Source organism: Chenopodium album, chromosome 8, assembly GCF_948465745.1.
Source record: "Chenopodium album chromosome 8, dcCheAlbu1.1, whole genome shotgun sequence".
NCBI lineage: Eukaryota > Viridiplantae > Streptophyta > Magnoliopsida > Caryophyllales > Amaranthaceae > Chenopodium > Chenopodium album.
In genome coordinates, this window is record NC_137841.1 from 69,479,904 (window position 1) to 69,497,784 (window position 17,881).

Genomic DNA, 17,881 nt, shown 5'->3' on the forward strand with positions numbered 1-17,881 from the left:
ATTCCATCTTTGATTGTTTTTTTTTTTATTTAACTTTGATTGTTTTTTTTCCTTTTTTGGGAAAGTTCCTCTCCTCTCCTCTCTCCATAATAATGTGTCTAATAAGGTCCAGTTCACTCCACCTTATTTTTACATTTGAAAAATATCTTTTCTTTCATTGTTTACAAAATAATTCAAAAGTGCATGTTAATACGAACTTCCCATTTGATAATTATTAGTTTACAAATATAGCTAAAATGAAAAAAAAATTACAGGTGTAATAAACCAATAAAAAATACTCCTTATTAAAAAAATAAACAAAGTGAAAACCTTTATATTTTGTTGACTTGTTGAGAAAAATAATTAAAAAAAAAAAGTATTCCTTGCTATAAAATGGCTTGGTATTTATCTCCATTATCACATGTGCGAGCTCTGCCTCAGCTACATCTACGCCAAACGTGCTGTAAAAACGTGCCAAGTCACCCGCCAATATTCTCGTTTCTCTCCTACCATACTTGTTCTCCATATTCCTCCCATAAATACCGAGTTGAGTCAACTCATTTCACAGAACACTCGAAAAATCAGAACAACAAGAACAAAATGGAAGAAATTGCTGCTAATCCTGCCATTTTACGCGCCGAATTCTATCAACTTCTTCGCAGCCGACGAATTGAAGGTATGTTTCATATAATTTCATGTCTAATTTTTAATTTTTATGATTTTTGGGAATTTTTAAGGTGTTTGATTTTATAATTTTTGAATAATGAAATGTTGTAGAAGTTGACTTATTGATGATTAGAATGTTTGATTTTTTTGATTTTTTGTGTGGAATGAATTAGATGAATGCTTGATGACAATGTATTAATGTAGATAGTTGGTGAGAAGTAGAAATTTGGTGTTTGTTTAAGATTGAATTGAGGAAGTATATGATAATTTTCGAGATTGATTAATTTCAAACACATGAATTGTATAACAATAATGCTGTTATTTGTTGTTAGTTTTGAAAACTAACAAGATTTAATGGAAGGTATAGTGAACTAGTTTATAAAGTTAACTTGATTGGTGTAATAAAAATAAAATTAAGATCTTTTTAATAAAAATAAAATAAAAATAAATTTACCATCTTTTAAGGACAAAGTTTTGGATATTACTCCCTTTAAGGGCTTTAACTGCTTAATTTTTTTTTTCTTCTACAAATAAAATCTAAATTAAGTAATTAACAAATTCATTAGATAGAATCAAATAAAGGTTTCTTTCATCAAAGCTACAATTATTGCAAAGATTAATACATCCCTCGCACACATTGCTGAAAAATACATATTTTTTTTATAAAGACGTTGTAACGATTGGTTGTAGCCGACTAGCTGTAAGGATGATTATTATATAGTTCCCTTGAATTGCCTTAATCTTATCAACTTGTTATATTTTACTCCCTGTAATTTTTTTTTTTTTTTAATTTTTAATTTTATTTATTTATTTATTTATTTTTTGAATTTCGGGTATTTGATGTGTGCTCAGACTGCTCAGTGCTCACCCTACATGTTTCTAATAAGATTGATCATCTTGGATGATACTCCATGAAGTTTTTGTTATATTGATGTTGTTGCGGGCTAAAATATAGTTAGGAAAGAGCTGTCATTTCATAAGATGGTTTCAATTTATGCATGATTTTCTATGGTGTACCTAATTGGAATGGTTGAGAAGAAGAAGGTTAGTGGGAACAACTACTACAAATAAAATGATGTACGTTAATCGTTGAAGTTTGTATTACTCTTATCTCTTAACAACACATGTGACTATGTGAGTGTCCGACATGTAGAAAAGAAGATAGAGATGATTACACTTGATCGGTTTATCCTGTTATACTCCCTTTATTACCATATGATTTAATGTGGAATCTCTTTTGGCTTTGTTAAGTAGACTCTATGTTGATGATGATGGGTGCAGCCTAGGCCCTTAATCTCTATATGCAATGACTTGGGACAATATGCAACCTTTTTTGGACAAATATGTACTTTGGCTGCAAGATTGATTTGTGTTTTCCCATCTCTTGTAGTTCCTTTGAGAGTCGAACCTGCAAAGCCTGTAACGGATCCAATGTATCAAGGGAGTCCGTCACCACCACCTCCAAGTTTCCAGGAGGTTATTACTCATTTTCATCTCCTTTTCAACTTGGAAATGATTTATATCTGCGTATCTTATTTGCTTTGTCTTGTACATTCCTATTACTTAATTTATTCCTCGTATTCCTGCCAGGCTATGAAATCTTGTCCTAAAGCAGATATCGACAATCTTAAGGATCTCCTTGTTGAAGAAAATATATACTTACACACCGAGGTATTGACTCTAAGCACAATGCCAAACACATTCATTGCATATTCTTAGTGATAGAGTATTAAAGCCAATCTTGGGCTTCATCCATCCGTTTAAGTTTAAGCGTTAATCCTTTGGTATGGTATCGAGAGCCAATGTGAAAAGGGTCATGGGTTCAAATCTCATACACTCCTTGGCTCCTTCCAAGTGGAAAAATTTAGCGCCTACTGGGTATGGAGAAGACCCTTGTTGCATCTACATTTGAAACAAATATGAAAATGTTAAGTATAAGGAAGTGTAAAGAGTATATTGGGATGGAGGGGAGTAACATATGGTCTGACATTCACGTGCCTGAGTTATAAGTTGCCTTGTAGATTCATTGCCAGAATATGCTTAATCTGATCAGATTGTCTTTGCAGCAATTTGATTGAAAATCCTGTATCTCTTTATTGAGATAAGATGAGATGGCTGTGTTGACAAACTTCATCTGTGTCGTAAACTCATAATTGCTGCTTACTTTGGCAGTTTCTGGGGTATCCATTTATTTTAAAGGCATTAACTGGCAGTCTGCCAATTTTGTTACACATTCGGACTGACTTAATGTTTCATGATCTTGCATAGGCCTCTGCGCAAGGATGTTTACCAATTTTGATTCTGAGCATGAGGCGAACTAGTTATCTGCCAAAGAGACCAGCTGTTGTTATCCTGCACAGCACGAATAAGTGCAAAGAATGGGTTCGACCTTTGCTTGAGGTGGCTACTGATATTAACTGGTGCATTTTGCTTTAATTAATCTAACATTTTTTAGCGCATACCTTATATCTGTTCTCATATGTTCCAGGCTTACGCCTCACGCGGCTATGTTGCTGTTGCCATTGATTCCCGTTATCATGGTGAACGTGCTAATAGTCCAACAACCTATAGTGAAGTATATTCTGTACCATGCCTCTTTAGTTGGTCTTTCTATTGTGCTCGAGGCTTTTGAACCTTTTGATTACAAAAGCCTTAGCTAATTTATAAGCATGTTATTTGGTTAATGAATTGCAGGCACTTGTATCATCATGGAAAAACGGTGACACTATGCCATTTATATTTGATACGGTAAAGTCTTCCCTTCCTATCTTCTCCTAAAAGAAAAGAGGACAGTGAGGACCTATATTAGACTTCTCATCTTGTAGAAGGAAGAAACAACACTTATTAAATTGGTATTTTGTTGTAACTATGAGCTGCAATTACCTTCTATTTTTTCTTTGAGTTTTTGTCTTTTGGGAGGAAGAGGGTTGAAATGAAAAAGAAAAATATTCGAGTTTGTTCCAAGTTTAAGAGTGTAGATATACTGCAGGTATGGGATCTGATAAAGTTGGCTGATTATCTTACTCATCATAGGGATGATATTGATCATGCAAGGATTGGAATCACTGGCGAGTCACTTGGAGGTTTGTTAGAGCAGTTCACCTTATCTAAACTATGATATTCTCTTTGATTTTAATGTAGCTCACAGTTCATCATGCTATTCAGGAATGCATGCGTGGTATGCTGCCTTTGCTGACACACGCTATGCTGTGGTTGCACCTATCATTGGAGTTCAGGTGCAGTTAGTGAAAGCTACATGTTTTTGTTTCTGATATTCCACAGCTGACTAACCAAATGATGTTGTTTGTAGGGGTTTCGGTGGGCCATAGACAATGACAAATGGCAGGCTCGTGTAGACAGTATCAAGTCTGTTTTTGAAGGTGAACAGTGAAAGAAGCAAAAGCAACATTTCACATTAACTGTTCTTGGGATGATAACTTATCTGATTTTTTTTTTTTTTTTTTCCAAACTTTGCATTTGCAGAAGCCCGTGTTGATTTGGGCAAGAGTGTTATAGACAAAGAAGTCGTAGAGAAGGTCCGTTGCTGATTTTATTCATCTACTTGTTGCATGTGATTGATGTTGTCATTCTCTGTATTTCCCTTGTTCTATAAGGGTCCTGGTTAAAATTTTCAAAGAAGAGGAACACATTCACAACGTATACATACTTCAGCATTTATCTATAATTCAGCAAATATATTGCACTGTTGTAATGTTGTTAACCCATACTGTGGACCTGTTTAAACCAGGTTTGGGACAGGATTGCTCCTGGTCTGGCTTCAAAGTTTGATGCACCTTACACAATCCCGGCAATAGCTCCTCGTCCTCTGGCAATTTTGAATGGTATGACTTTTTAACTTCAGACATGTTAAGACTTTGAATTGACAGTAAAGCTCCTACTACTAAATTTACTGATGATTAGATTTGCATCAGCAGAATTTAATTCATTTATTGTAAAATAAATTATCTGTGTAGTGTTTCCCTATTGTATTTTAGAAGAGCAGCTTTAATACTGACAAATACTGTCTTTATGTGGGCTTAGAGAAACATGGCTATCCACTAGTAAATTAGAGCAAGATCATTTCTTGTGCAACCTTTTCTAAAAGCGTGGATGTTTATTCAACAAGTGTACAATTACGAGCATGGTATTTATGCTCAGTACATGTGACATTTTTTTGACAATTCACAAGTTTATATGTTTATTTACCCCAAAATTTGTCTTTCTTGCATCTTCTGGCAGTCTGAGAGCTCAAAATACTCTTCTGTTTGTTCTTTTTAATTATTTGAGTCCTGAAGATTTGTAATACTCTGCTGCATAATGTATCTATCTTGTGATGTGTATATATGTTCCTTGGCTTCTAGTCTTAATGGCTTCTTTTAGTCAGCAAGTGAGGTCTCTGTCTTTTTTTTTTTTTGTTGACATTTCTACTTCTCTCTGAGGTGGCCAAAACCAGGTTTTTTTTGACCTAATTTGTTTTGATATTACACTGGACTGAATCTCTCTGTCAAATATACAGGTGCTGATGATCCTCGATGTCCCCTTGCCGGTCTAGATATACCTGTATCAAGAGCAGAGATGACATATAAAGCATATCATCACAGTAATTATTTCAAGGTAATTAATAGAATCATGATAAGAATATCGGCATGGTTTCTTTTGCATGATTCTTGGAAGCAAAATTGTTAAAATAATTACCTTGAAATAATTAATACGAAGTTTTTATCATTTTTATTCCCCAAGGAAGATCGTACTTCCTGTGGTTCTTTCCTTTGCTACTCATCTCAATTAAAAAAATCTACCTTCAATAATGACTCAATTTTATCTCAAGAAATGCATGGAGATGGCACTTCTATGTCACAAGTAAAATAAGCTATCATCTTCTTCTCTTTAGCTCATTTGAGTTTTAAACAATAGACATTGATATCTCTGATGGTGTATGCCGTGTATCTACTTTCAGCTCATAGCAGAACCTGGAATAGGACACCAAATAACACCGGCCATGGTCAAAGAAGCTAGTGACTGGTTTGACAGATTTCTGTAGAGCAAGCATGAAGGCGTATGATGATTCTGAATTGCTTAAATTCAACCGAATAAATAAATTGAATTCATACATGATGCTTCCTCAAATAATGAAGCAGCTAAATCTGCATCTTAAAGCTGTGTATTTCTCATTGATGATGTGCCAAGTGAACTGTATTATCATTGCTGTCAGGTGTATTATTATGTCCTTAAGGTTCCATTTCTTTGGTTTTACTTCTTATGTTCTTTCCTTTTCATTTTAGTTATAATTTTGGTACACTGGAATATAGAGAACTTTATTTGTAAGATTAATTTCATTAATAAATAAACCAGTGGATCATCTCTGGTCTAGTTCTACTATATTAGCAGTGTAATCTAAGTTTTATGTTCCTATTAGATTTTTTTTTTTTTTTTTTTCAGAGGACCACAAATTCTCTTCAGAGGACTCTCTAAGTAGCACCTGTTGTATGTCTCAAATACTAGGACAAAACATCCAAGCCATTGATGAAGAAAAACTTGATCTAGTTAATGAAAACTTGGAATGGAACAATTGGAAACCCATTAAATTACTCCGAAAGTAGAACTAGAACTCAAAAACATGAAACTTGAGCACTGCATCATTATTGCATTTTCCTCGTCCTATAAAAAAAAAAAAAAAAAAGAAAGAGGTGGGCTAGGTGGTTGTGAACTGTGATTTGGGAAATGTTTGATTAGGAAATATCACAATTCTATAATAGCTAGAATTGGCAAATGGGTTCAATTTATAGTGATTTTTGTAAGGTATAGTGAGAGTCACAAAAGACAGTGATGTAGACGAAATTTGATCTCAGATATTGAATGGTGTAATTTAATTACACAACCGGTAGTACCTAGAGCTAGGTAAATACTTAACCGCTCATTAATAAATGAATATTTTAACTTTTATTTGTCAATGCACAAACTTGGCTATTAAATCTTAATACATTAACACCAATCTTTTAACTTACTACATGCTAGTTCAAAAGCTAAACAATACGGTAATCTCATCACATTTAACAAAAAAATTATGGCATAACTGTCGGTAGTGTTCAAAACATATATGCTTATGTTTCCCCCAAATATATTCTATATACTACATCCGTTTCATATTAATTACAATAATTAGACATTTTTCTTCTTTTGAGACCCGAATATATGTTTCTGGTGTTTTGGAATGGGCATTGTGTCGTTGCACATTGTATATCTTCTTCTTGGGCCTAATGTAAGTGTAAGCAACCAAAGTCAAAGAGACTAGGGGTGTCCATTATTCGGACTCCAGTCCGAAATCCAACCCAATCCAGTTCAAATAAGCTATTTGGATTGGACTTTTTTAAATTTGGATTGGATTTGGATTCAAAAAGTTTGAAATTCGGATTTTTGGATTGGATTTGGACTCAAAATTTTTAAGTCCAAAAAGTCAAATCCAGTCTAAATACTCCGAATTTATATATATACATATATATAATTAATATATAAAAAAAATAATAATAATAAACCTCAACTCATATAACATTAGTAAGCCCAAACCCAATAGCCCAAATCTGCCAAATCCCCTCATTACTATATACTAGAAACCCTAAATCATTTCTTAGGAATTTTTTTTTATTATTAATTCGGATTGGATCGGACTGGATTCGGACTATGAAATTTTAATTTGGATTGGATCGGATTGGATTTTGAAAACTTTGAATTTGAATTTAGACTATAAAATGAGAGTCCAAATATATTTCGGATTGGATTGGACTAGACTTTAGTCCAATCCAAAGTCCTAATGGACACCTCTAAAAGAGAGTCAAACAAAAAAAAAAAAAAAAATATATAAAAAACAAAAAAACAAAAAACAAAACTGCGTTTCCTCAACTTCTTGGTTCATCCTCACTAAGCTTAGAAATTCTGGAAATAGGGCAAAAAAATAAGTAAAAATGAGCTCAACAGCAGTTCTCTCCAGATTATCTACTATTCGAGGAAGATGCAAATCAATTCCTACAATTGCTAACTTATTCAAATCAACCACCCCATCTCCAGTTTCTTCTTCTACTAAGCGCATTCCTCGCATTTCAAGGTTTTTTTCCCTTTTCTTTCGTTTAATCTGTAGTTAAAATGTTATCTTTTAGTTATTTGATTAATCATTTGGATGAATTTGATGATGGGTTTTTAAAATTTTGAGATTTTATGATGTTAATTGAATCTGGGTTTTTGTGGGGTTTTAGGTTACCTGTTGAAGCAAGCTGCTTACTTACAATGTTGCCGTTGCACAGTGCGATTGCTTCTGCTAGATTACAGTCTGTATTATCTGTTGATTCCCAGAATTGGTGTTTAGTTCCTCAAGGTTTCTTTCCTTTTCTCTCTCCTCTTCTTTACATAATGCTGTTTTGTTTTGACCAAGTGTATGTGGGTGTAACCTAGATTAGTTGATAATTTCTTCAATCGAGTTCTATTCGACTCATCACCCGATTCGGTTTTCTATAGAAACCTTAAATGTTGACCATGTTCATGTTCATGGGCATGGGCATGGGGTTATTATTTGTCTAATTTCAGTTATTTTTGTTTAGTTATAGTTGGTTCTTGGGACAAGATAGTTATGAGGCTATGTGAAATGATTTTAATGGAATGGAGCCTAAAGCAGAGTTGTAGGATATTACGGATTATATATGTATATATTTTTCATGTTAAATGTACAAACTTTGAAGGAATTTGTTAGCGATTGGGGTTAAGAGGGAGGAGAGACTAATGTGTAATTGTGATACCCTCCAAAAACAATTGGCAATAGGAGCAATCCACTTAAGTTAGAAAAGACAATGTTGGGCAAATATCACACTTGTATCTAACCTCTGCTCAAGTGAGAGTTTTACACTTTCCTGAAGTAAAAGGGTTTAAAGAAAGCACCTAAACGCCATAGAGAACTCCTGGTAGGGTGAATGAAACCCCCCTTCAAGTCTTATAGGGGAATATTGTTGTTGTAGAAGCATAGCCATAGATGTAGAGGCTTAAGTGATTCCTTCAAGAAAGTTGAATTGTTAAGCATAATGAGTATGAGATATTATGATATAATGAGTATAAAGTATTAGTGTTATAGATTCGAGGTCAAATGCATTGTACCATGCTTGCACAAAAGGTATTAATGTGGGATATTATTGGTTGCTAGATGTGATCGAGAAGCAAATGCAACCAAAATTTTCACACTTACAAAGTAACAAGAATGGTGCCTACATGCTTACAAAGGATGTTCTTGAATAAAGCTTGAGATTTATAGTTGGATTGTTGGGATAAGGTTCAAGTGATCATGAAGGGATGTATTTACTAATGGTGAATTAGAGGGGAATATTGTTGTGGGGCATAAGCTAATAGGTTTTAGGTGGAGCCCAAATTATTATATCGTGGCTATCAGCATAAGCTTTCAGGGATGTAAAGTTATTTGAGGAGATTTAGAGTTGTTATTATATAAACATACAGACTTCAAATGACAAAGTGGTTTGATCGAAGTATAGATGTATTTTGGGTAGAACTTTGACAATTATTTGGGGACATTTGAGGCTTCAATTTAAACGGTGTTATCGTAGTTCCATGTTCTAGTTCATTGAGAATTAGAGCTGGACAAAATATTTTTGTTTTGATGATACTCTTCACCTTTGCTCATATAATTGTTATATGCAAATGTATGAACTTGGTGGGTCTTAAACCTTTGTAAGAATGAAATGGGTTTCTTGTACCAATGTGCCAGAACGTATGATCAATGATCTTCTGCTAATGCTAGCGTCTTTTTCATCTTTAATCTCATCTATGCTTCAGGAAAAAGTTTAACCAAAGGGGTTTTCTGCCTCCTCTCGTATATTTTGATTTTATGTCTCCCTTTGGTGAATTAATTTGTAAAATGGGGATGTGTTTTTAAGTTGATTGTCTTGATTTTGATCCTTGTTGTTGTTTAATATACAACATGGTGTTACGTAGGTAAGATAGTAGGAAAAAGTCTTGATTAACAAAAACTGCAAAATGGTTACACTTAAGGGGACTTGGGAAAGCAAAAGTTGTACTTGTCTTGAGCTGATTTTCAACTTTGTCATTTTTTATATGCCCACATGAATAAGGAAAGCTACCTAAGTTAAATTTTCCCCTTTACAAAATAATGAGTACGTTGTGGTTGTATTAGGTGTATTTTAGTTAACCTTGCTGGCTGTAGATTCGTAACTTTGAAAGTTTTTGTCCATTAAATAAATGAGAAAATTTGGATGGTGGCAAGTGGCAACTCTGGCAAGTGATGCATTTAATTGCGTTTGGAATTCGCTCGTAGTTTTTTATGCTGATAAGGTTGCTAGAAAAGGTTTTGAGGAGGTCTTTTTAAGTTGGTGCTACACAATTTGATGATCTTTTGCTGAGTTTGAAACCGCCTGCGTTTCCTCCAAGGCTGCTAGGCCGCTAGGGAGTAGGGACTATATGATGTGCTTCTCGCCTGTTGTCGAGAGGGAAAAGGATAACCTTTGAAAAGTAGAAAGTTGTATGCTATGTTTAATGCTCTCCTTCAGTCCGGGACAATGTATTAATTTCACGAGTTCTTTTAAGTTTTGGTAAATGTATTCTAATCATCAACTGCCTTTGTAGTTGCATCTTGTTCGATGGGGTAAGTTGAGTCACAGTAGTCTGTGCTAAGTAACAGATGTATGATGTAGTATCTGATTCTACTACATACTGTTAATTTTCAAATATGAGAGAACTTAGTCATCTCACTTTCTTAATCTACCTTGTCTGCTTATCATATGAAGCTAGAAGGGTACTGGAGAGAGGAGACAATGAAAAGAATCATCATAATTGTACTTATATTTTTCTTAATCTGCAACAATAGCCATAACACTGATAAACCATACCGCCCAGTCCTTATCACTAAGTATTTACTTTAGGAAGCCAACCTAACCACAAATTTTCTACTTTCAATTTTTTGTTTATAATCTTTCCTTTCTTTCCCTGAATTCTTCAACAAATATTGTTTCCATCTCACATTTTTCTTAATGAATAAATAATAAAGGAAAAATTGAAAAGAATAATCACACCTTTGCTCGAACTACTCACGACAATCCAACTTTTACAAAATCTAGAAATAATCCCACCTTTAAATCCTATCTTCTCTAAATATTCCCTTGTCCGGTTTTTTTTAAGTTGGTAACCGGTTAAAGAAAGTGACTTGTCACATGTTGCCTTCTAATTTGTCCTACATTTTAAAATAAATGATAAAACAAAAAAAAACTGATATTCAGCATCCCCTTTCCCACTTTCCCAGCCCTCAGCCTAAACCAGCACCACCCCATGGCTACCCACCTTCCTTGTCAGAGCTTGTTTTGTCGGGGTAGGGTTTTCACGGGGTGGGGCTTATGGGATGTGGGTGGGTTTCTGGGTGGGGAATTTCAGGATGAGGGTGGGTTTCTGGGTGGGGAATTTCAGGATGAGGGTGGGTTTCTGGGTGGGGAATTTCAGGATGGGGTGGGTTTCTGGGACATTCTAGACCTTTCGGCAAGTAGTAGACTCTCTTTTGCATATAGGAAATCTTTATAGCTACGTGTATGCTACTTTGAAAACGTTAACTTAATCTTTGCTCCTGATGTTTATAGGATTCATTTGTGCTGGTAGTTGCCAATTGACTTTACTAGGCAAATTTTTGATTAGGTTGAGCTATTTGGTACATGCCAGCTACTTATGTTGATGTCTTGTAAGTGCAATACATCAACAACCACCCGTGAACTTGGTTTACAGCACGAGACACAAAAAGAAGCAGCCACTTACCAGCCACAACACCAAGCCGTAAGCTACTGCCAGGGAGAGAAACAGAGGACCGTTGGGAGACAAGCAGCTTTTGTATTTTGTTTGTATTGCACTAAAATAGTATGAGAACAAGAGTAGATAATTGTAGTAATTAAGGCTATGTTGCCAATCCTAGTAATGTAATTGTAGTATAAGAAGTAAGAGACTAGTAGGAGGAGGGTATCCAGAAATTTGTAAGAGGAACCTTGGAGAGTTATGGCCTAAAGCCATATTTATCTTTTGAAGCTTTAAGCTTAACAATCAAACAACAACCTTTCGACTTATTTATTGTCTCAAACGCTAGTCCGTTGCACTTGGTATCAGAGCGAGATGCCGCCGACGCCGATGACGGTGACCCCGGAGAGGGTGGCCGCGCTTGAAGAGAGGATGGAAGAAATTCTCGAGAAGGTCGGAGAAGGAGAAAACTCAATCCAAAACACACTAACCCGGAAGCAAGACCAGTTCATCGAGGAGATGAGGGCGATGATGGCGGCGTTGGGTAAACCAACCGTTTGGAGAGGGAAATTTCGGAGAAACACCGCTAGGAGGCGGAGGCCTCAGGTTTGGCAACTGGGATGCCGACGCGGGTGGTGGAATTCGAAAGCCCAACCAAGACAACCGCGAGGGGGGTGGAAGGTGGCGATATCGAAAGTTGGAGATGTCGTCCTTCAATGGCTCCAACCCCGATGGTTGGATCCTCCGGGGTGAGCAATTTTTCAGTTCTACGGTTTGACGGAGACGGAGAAGTTACAAGCCGCAGTCGTGGCGATGGATGGCGACGCGCTTCTGTGGTACCAATGGGAGAGTAGAAGGAGACCCATGGTGGGGTGGGAAGACATGAAGAGTCGTGTCTTGAACCAATTTCGGCCGGTGAACTCGGGGACCCTACACGAGCAGTGGTTGGCGGTGGAGCAGTTAACGACGGTGGTGGAGTATAGGCGGCTGTTCATAGAGAAAGCGTCGCCCCTGTTGGATGTACCCGAAAGTCTGATGAAAGGCCCATTTATCAATGGCTCGAGGGAGGAGATTAAAGCTGAGATCCGAATGTTAAACCCGCTCACTCTTGAAGACGCAATGGATCTGGCAATCCGGGTCGAGGAAAGGAACCGGGTCAGCAGCCTTAGGAAGACGGGTGGAGCATTCTCAAAACCGGGCCCATATTCGTATTTTAATCGGAGCCCCGCAGCCACACTCTTGGGAGCTGGCCAGCCCAAAAGACAACAACCACACAAAACCCATCAGTTTCTAGCCCAATTCGCTCAAGCCCACCTATTAGCCAAACACACAACCCAACCCATTCCATCCAACACTCAGCATCTTCTGTTAACCAACCATCATCATCCTTTCCCAACCGATCGAACTCCGGCACCACCAGGTTTAACGGGGAAGTCCGGTGGCTCACCGATAAGGAAATTCAAGATAAAAGAGCAAGGGGTCTTTGTTTTCGTTGTGACGGAAGGTGGACGGGACCTACACATGTGTGTCCCGCTAAGGGGCTTAGCGTACTGATGGTGGAGGAAGAGGAAGAAGAGAATGGAGTGGAGTTCACAGCCGTGGAGGCCCCGGAGCCGGAGTGTGAAGTGACGCCGGTCTCGGTTTCCATGAATTCAATAGTTGGGTTGTCTAATCCAAAAACAATGTGACTCAAGGGGAAAATTAAAGGGCACTCGGTGGTGGTAATGATCGACCCGGGGGCCACGCACAATTTTATATCACTAAGAACAATTGAGAGCCTCGGGTTAAACGTCTCCGGTGACGCTAGTTTTGGCGTCTCACTTGGGAATGGGGAAAACATCAAGGGCAAGGGACAATGGAAGGGGGTGCGTGTGGAGTTGGGAGTTTGGGACATAGAGGAGGATTTTTTGCCTCTTAAATTGGGCAATTCGGATGTGATCATGGGTATTCAATGGCTTGAAAAATTAGGAACCGTGCTCACAAATTGGAAGTCACAAGAAATGAGTTTGTCCATGAATGGGAAGACTATGGTGGTTAGAGGGGATCCCAGCTTAGTGAAATCGGGAATCACCCTTAAAGCTATGATCAAAACCTTGAGGAAACAAGAAGGGGGCGATTTAGTGGAGATGAACGAGGTTGAGCAGCAAGTTGGCAGCCCAATAGAAGATGAGCCGAATAGTGGGCCACCAGAATTTTTGAAGGAGGTGTTAGAGGAGTTTGCTGGGGTCTTTGAGGGTCCAAGTGGGCTTCCCCCAAGTAGGGGCCATGAGCATTCCATAGTTCTCAAGGAAGGGAGTGACCCCATTAGTGTTAGGCCTTACCGATATCCCCAATTTCAAAAAGACGAAATCGAGAAGCTTATCGAAGAGATGTTGCAAGCCGGCATCATAAGGCCTTCCACGAGTCCTTTTTCGAGCCCGGTGCTTCTAGTCAAGAAGAAGGACGGGTCGTGGAGATTTTGTGTGGATTATCGGGCTCTCAATAAGGAGACCGTTCCAGACAAATACCCAATTCCGGTGATCGACGAGCTACTAGATGAGCTTCATGGGGCCCGATTGTTTTCAAAGCTTGACCTTAAGGCCGGATACCACCAAATCTTAGTGCGGCCGGAAGATACCCACAAAACCGCGTTTAGAACGCACGAAGGGCATTACGAATTCCTCGTCATGCCTTTTGGACTCACTAATGCTCCGGCCACCTTTCAAGCTCTTATGAATGAGGTATTCCGACCCTATCTTCGTAAATTTGTACTTGTCTTTTTTGATGATATTCTAGTGTATAGTGCTTGTGAAGATGATCATGTTGCTCACGTGAAATTGGTGTTAGCTACACTCAAAAGGCACTCAGCAAATCTAAAGAAATGTGAGTTTGGTAAGCCCAAGGTGGCTTATTTGGGCCATGTTATTTCTAGTGAAGGGGTTGCAATGGACCAAGATAAAGTGGGCTCCATGATCACTTGGCCCACACCGAAATCATTGAGAGATTTAAGGGGATTCTTGGGGCTTACGGGATATTACAGGAAATTCATCCAACATTATGCACACATTGCAAGGCCTCTAACACAGCAACTCAAGAAAGATAATTTTGGGTGGTCGACGGCGGCCGAGGAGGCGTTTCAAGCCCTCAAACAAGCCATGGTCACGGCTCCTGTACTGATTATGCCAGATTTTTCGAAGGACTTTGTGGTGGAGTCCGATGCTTCGGGCTACGGTCTTGGAGCGGTGTTGATGCAAGAAGGAAGGCCGGTGGCTTTCTTTAGCAAGGTGCTCGGTCCTAGAGGGCAAGGCAAATCGATTTATGAAAAAGAACTCATGGCGGTGTGTCTAGCCGTTGAAAAATGGAAGCACTATTTGTTGGGTCGGAAATTCGTGATCCGGAGTGATCAACAAAGCCTCAAGTACATAACCGAACAACGAGAAATCAGAATGGAATTTCAGAATTGGTGCGCAAATTGGTGGGGTTCAATTTTGTTTTGCAATACAAGCCCGGGGTGGCCAATCGGGTGGCTGACGCCCTCTCAAGGCGGGGCGGGGGTGAAGGGAGTGAAACAGGGGAGGAATGTAATGCCCTGTTGGTTACACATAAGGTGGAGTGGGAGTCTTTAGTTCTTTACACAAGGAGATCGAAGAGAGCCTCGAAATTCAGAAATTGAAGGCTGAAGTGGAGCAGGGGCAGGGACCACGTGGCTATTCGGTGGAGAACCAAAGGTTGCTGTACAAGGGTCGTGTTGTTCTCCCGCGAGATTCAGCGAATAAGACGGCCTTGCTTCGAATTTACCACGATTCCCCGGAGGGAGGTCACATCGGTGAGACAAAAACATACTTGAAGATGGGTTCGGATTGGTTTTGGGGTGGAATGAGGAAAGACGTGGCAGCATACATACGCGGGTGTTCGATTTGTCAAAGAAACAAGCACTCCCAACAATCGCCGGCGGGGTTGTTGCAACCGTTACCCATCCCGGAGAGAATATGGGAAGACATAAGTATGGATTTTATCGAGGGTTTGCCGCGATCGAAAGGGGTGGACACGATATTTGTAGTGGTTGATAGGCTATCGAAGTACGCTCACTTCATAGGGCTTAAACACCCATTTACTGCTTATACGGTTGCCGAGGTGTTTGTGAGGGAAGTAGTCAGACTTCATGGGATTCCGTCAAGCATCGTTTCTGACAGGGATCGAGTGTTCTTGAGCAGTTTTTGGAGGGAATTATTCCGGTTGCAGGGCACGGAATTGAAGCGAAGCACGTCGTACCACCCCCAAACTGATGGGCAGTCGGAGGTGGTGAACAAAAGGCTAGAAACATACCTACGCTGTTTTACAAGTGGGCAGCCTAAAACGTGGGCTAAATGGCTTTCTTGGGCCGAGTATTCGTATAATACGACACCTCATGCCTCAACCCAAGTGACCCCATTCGTAGCGGTGTATGGGAGGGAACCACCCAAGTTAATTCGAGTGGCCATAGGGCAAACCACGGTAGGAGGTTTTGCAAGAGCGGGACTTGATGTTGGATGAGTTGAAATGGAATTTAATGCGTGCCCAGCAGATCATGAAGAGAAATGCGGATGGGAAGCGTAGGGAGGAGGAATTTGAAGTCGGGGATTTTGTCTACCTCAAGCTACAGCCCTATCGTCAGAAATCGTTGGCAAGAAGGCCATTTGAAAAGCTGGCCGCGCGCTTCTATGGGTCTTATGAGATAGTGCAGCGTGTGGGAGAGGTTGCCTACAAATTACTCCTTCCCGAGCAATGCCGCATTCACCCCGTCTTCCATATTTCTCAACTGAAGCGTGCTGTTGGGGATGCGCCAACTTCCACTACCATTCCTACTCAGCTAACTCCAGAGTTAGAATTAGTAGTGGAGCCAGAGCAAGTGTTGGAGGTGAGGCACAAGGGAGGGCAGCACAGCAACATTGAAGTGCTAATCAAGTGGTTAGGAGTGCCCGAGTTCGAGGCCACTTGGGAGGAAGCCGAAGCCATCAAAGAGCACTTTCCGCATTTCCACCTTGAGGACAAGGTGGCGCTTTTGGGGGGCGGTATTGCAATACATCAACAACCACCCGTGAACTTGGTTTACAGCAGGAGACACAAAAAGAAGCAGCCACTTACCAGCCACAACACCAAGCCGTAAGCTACTGCCAGGGAGAGAAACAGAGGACCGTTGGGAGACAAGCAGCTTTTGTATTGCACTAAAATAGTATGAGGACAAGAGTAGATAATTGTAGTAATTAAGGCTATGTTGCCAATCCTAGTAATGTAATTGTAGTATAAGAAGTAAGAGACTAGTAGGAGGAGGGTATCCAGAAATTTGTAAGAGGAACTTTGGAGAGTTATGGCCTAAAGCCATATTTATCTTTTGAAGCTTTAAGCTTAACAATCAAACAACAACCTTTCGACTTATTTATTGTCTCAAACGCTAGTCCGTTGCAGTAAGACGTAGCTTTCAGACTGCCAGGTCTTAGATTGAGGGTTTTTATCTGGTGTTCTTTAAATAGCAAGTAGCAAACATGTTTTTTCGTTATATATATTTATATGATACTTGCATACGTCTGTTTTTCCTAATAAATGAGAGAACACTCAAGTCAGTAATAAGTCACACTTGTTGCTTTGTCATTTTCTCAAACGGAATGAGAAGATGATTAAAGTAAGCTTTTCTTCCATCTGGCCAGATTATAACCATACTTGCATTACCACCCCTAAAGAAATCACCTGAGAGAAGACTCTTGTGAACTGCATGTAATGTTACTATGTTAGCAGCTAGCTAGATTCCAGGCATCTTCAGACAAAGCTAATAGTGTTTTTGCTGATTGTGCTCTGTTGTGATCTGGCTATGGGATACAGATCACGAGAATGTATTTCATTGAAATTAAGTCAAATGGACATGTAGCGTGTTTCAGCAATAGTTGAGCATCATCTTATCATGATTTTTTAGGACAATGCCAGTGTTTTATACCTTTTATTTATTTATTTTTTTAATAATATCCACGACTCCACGAGTGTTTTATACCTTTTTTTTCTTTAAATATTCACCCTTGCTATCCTTGGAATTGACTGTTTCATAAATTCTAAGTTGACTAAAATCTCTGTTGTTTGGTTCTTATTGCAGGCATGTCAATGCCTTTATGATAGCATGTTTGACTATTTTGGATGGTACCCAGGAGCTCCTGCAAGAAGGAATACTTGCAGAGAAAAATTCCCCCCTTCCCCCCCTTTTAATCACCATTGATTTTATGTAGCATCAGGGAGAACATGACATGCTTTGGTTGGTTAAAATACTACAGTGTATGTCTTTCTAGACTCAAATTCATATGGAATCCATGTTTGTTGCTCACATCGCATTCATGTGATGATCAATAGACCTTTCAGGATAAGAAAGGGAACTTATCTGCCAATGATTATTAAGCTGCCTTCAAAGTTTTGTGATTTCTTTTAATGGATTTTATGATTTTTCAGTCATCATAAA

The 17,881-nt window shown here is 38.8% G+C and overlaps 1 protein-coding gene and 1 long non-coding RNA gene across 3 annotated transcripts; both read left to right on the forward strand.

Annotated features, from left to right (window-relative positions):
* The first annotated feature begins 399 nt into the window (after positions 1 to 399).
* LOC145556432 (uncharacterized) lies at positions 400 to 6,060 on the forward strand. Its single transcript, XM_081618088.1, has 13 exons — positions 400 to 655; positions 2,036 to 2,121; positions 2,236 to 2,316; positions 2,914 to 3,045; positions 3,134 to 3,220; positions 3,340 to 3,393; positions 3,635 to 3,728; positions 3,811 to 3,881; positions 3,956 to 4,025; positions 4,129 to 4,181; positions 4,394 to 4,487; positions 5,162 to 5,259; positions 5,603 to 6,060. The coding sequence occupies exons 1-13, from the start codon at positions 580 to 582 to the stop codon at positions 5,684 to 5,686; spliced, it is 1,080 nt and encodes a 359-aa protein (XP_081474214.1). The 5' UTR covers positions 400 to 579; the 3' UTR covers positions 5,687 to 6,060.
* Positions 6,061 to 7,529: 1,469 nt separating this feature from the next.
* LOC145642136 (uncharacterized) lies at positions 7,530 to 17,856 on the forward strand. 2 transcript variants are annotated; one of them, XR_014115646.1, is made up of 3 exons: positions 7,530 to 7,744; positions 7,893 to 8,011; positions 17,525 to 17,856. It is a non-coding gene; the product is annotated as an uncharacterized LOC145642136 (long non-coding RNA). The 2 variants fall into 2 exon arrangements; XR_014115647.1 differs by lacking the exon at positions 17,525 to 17,856 and adding an exon at positions 11,335 to 11,743.
* Positions 17,857 to 17,881: the final 25 nt, after the last annotated feature.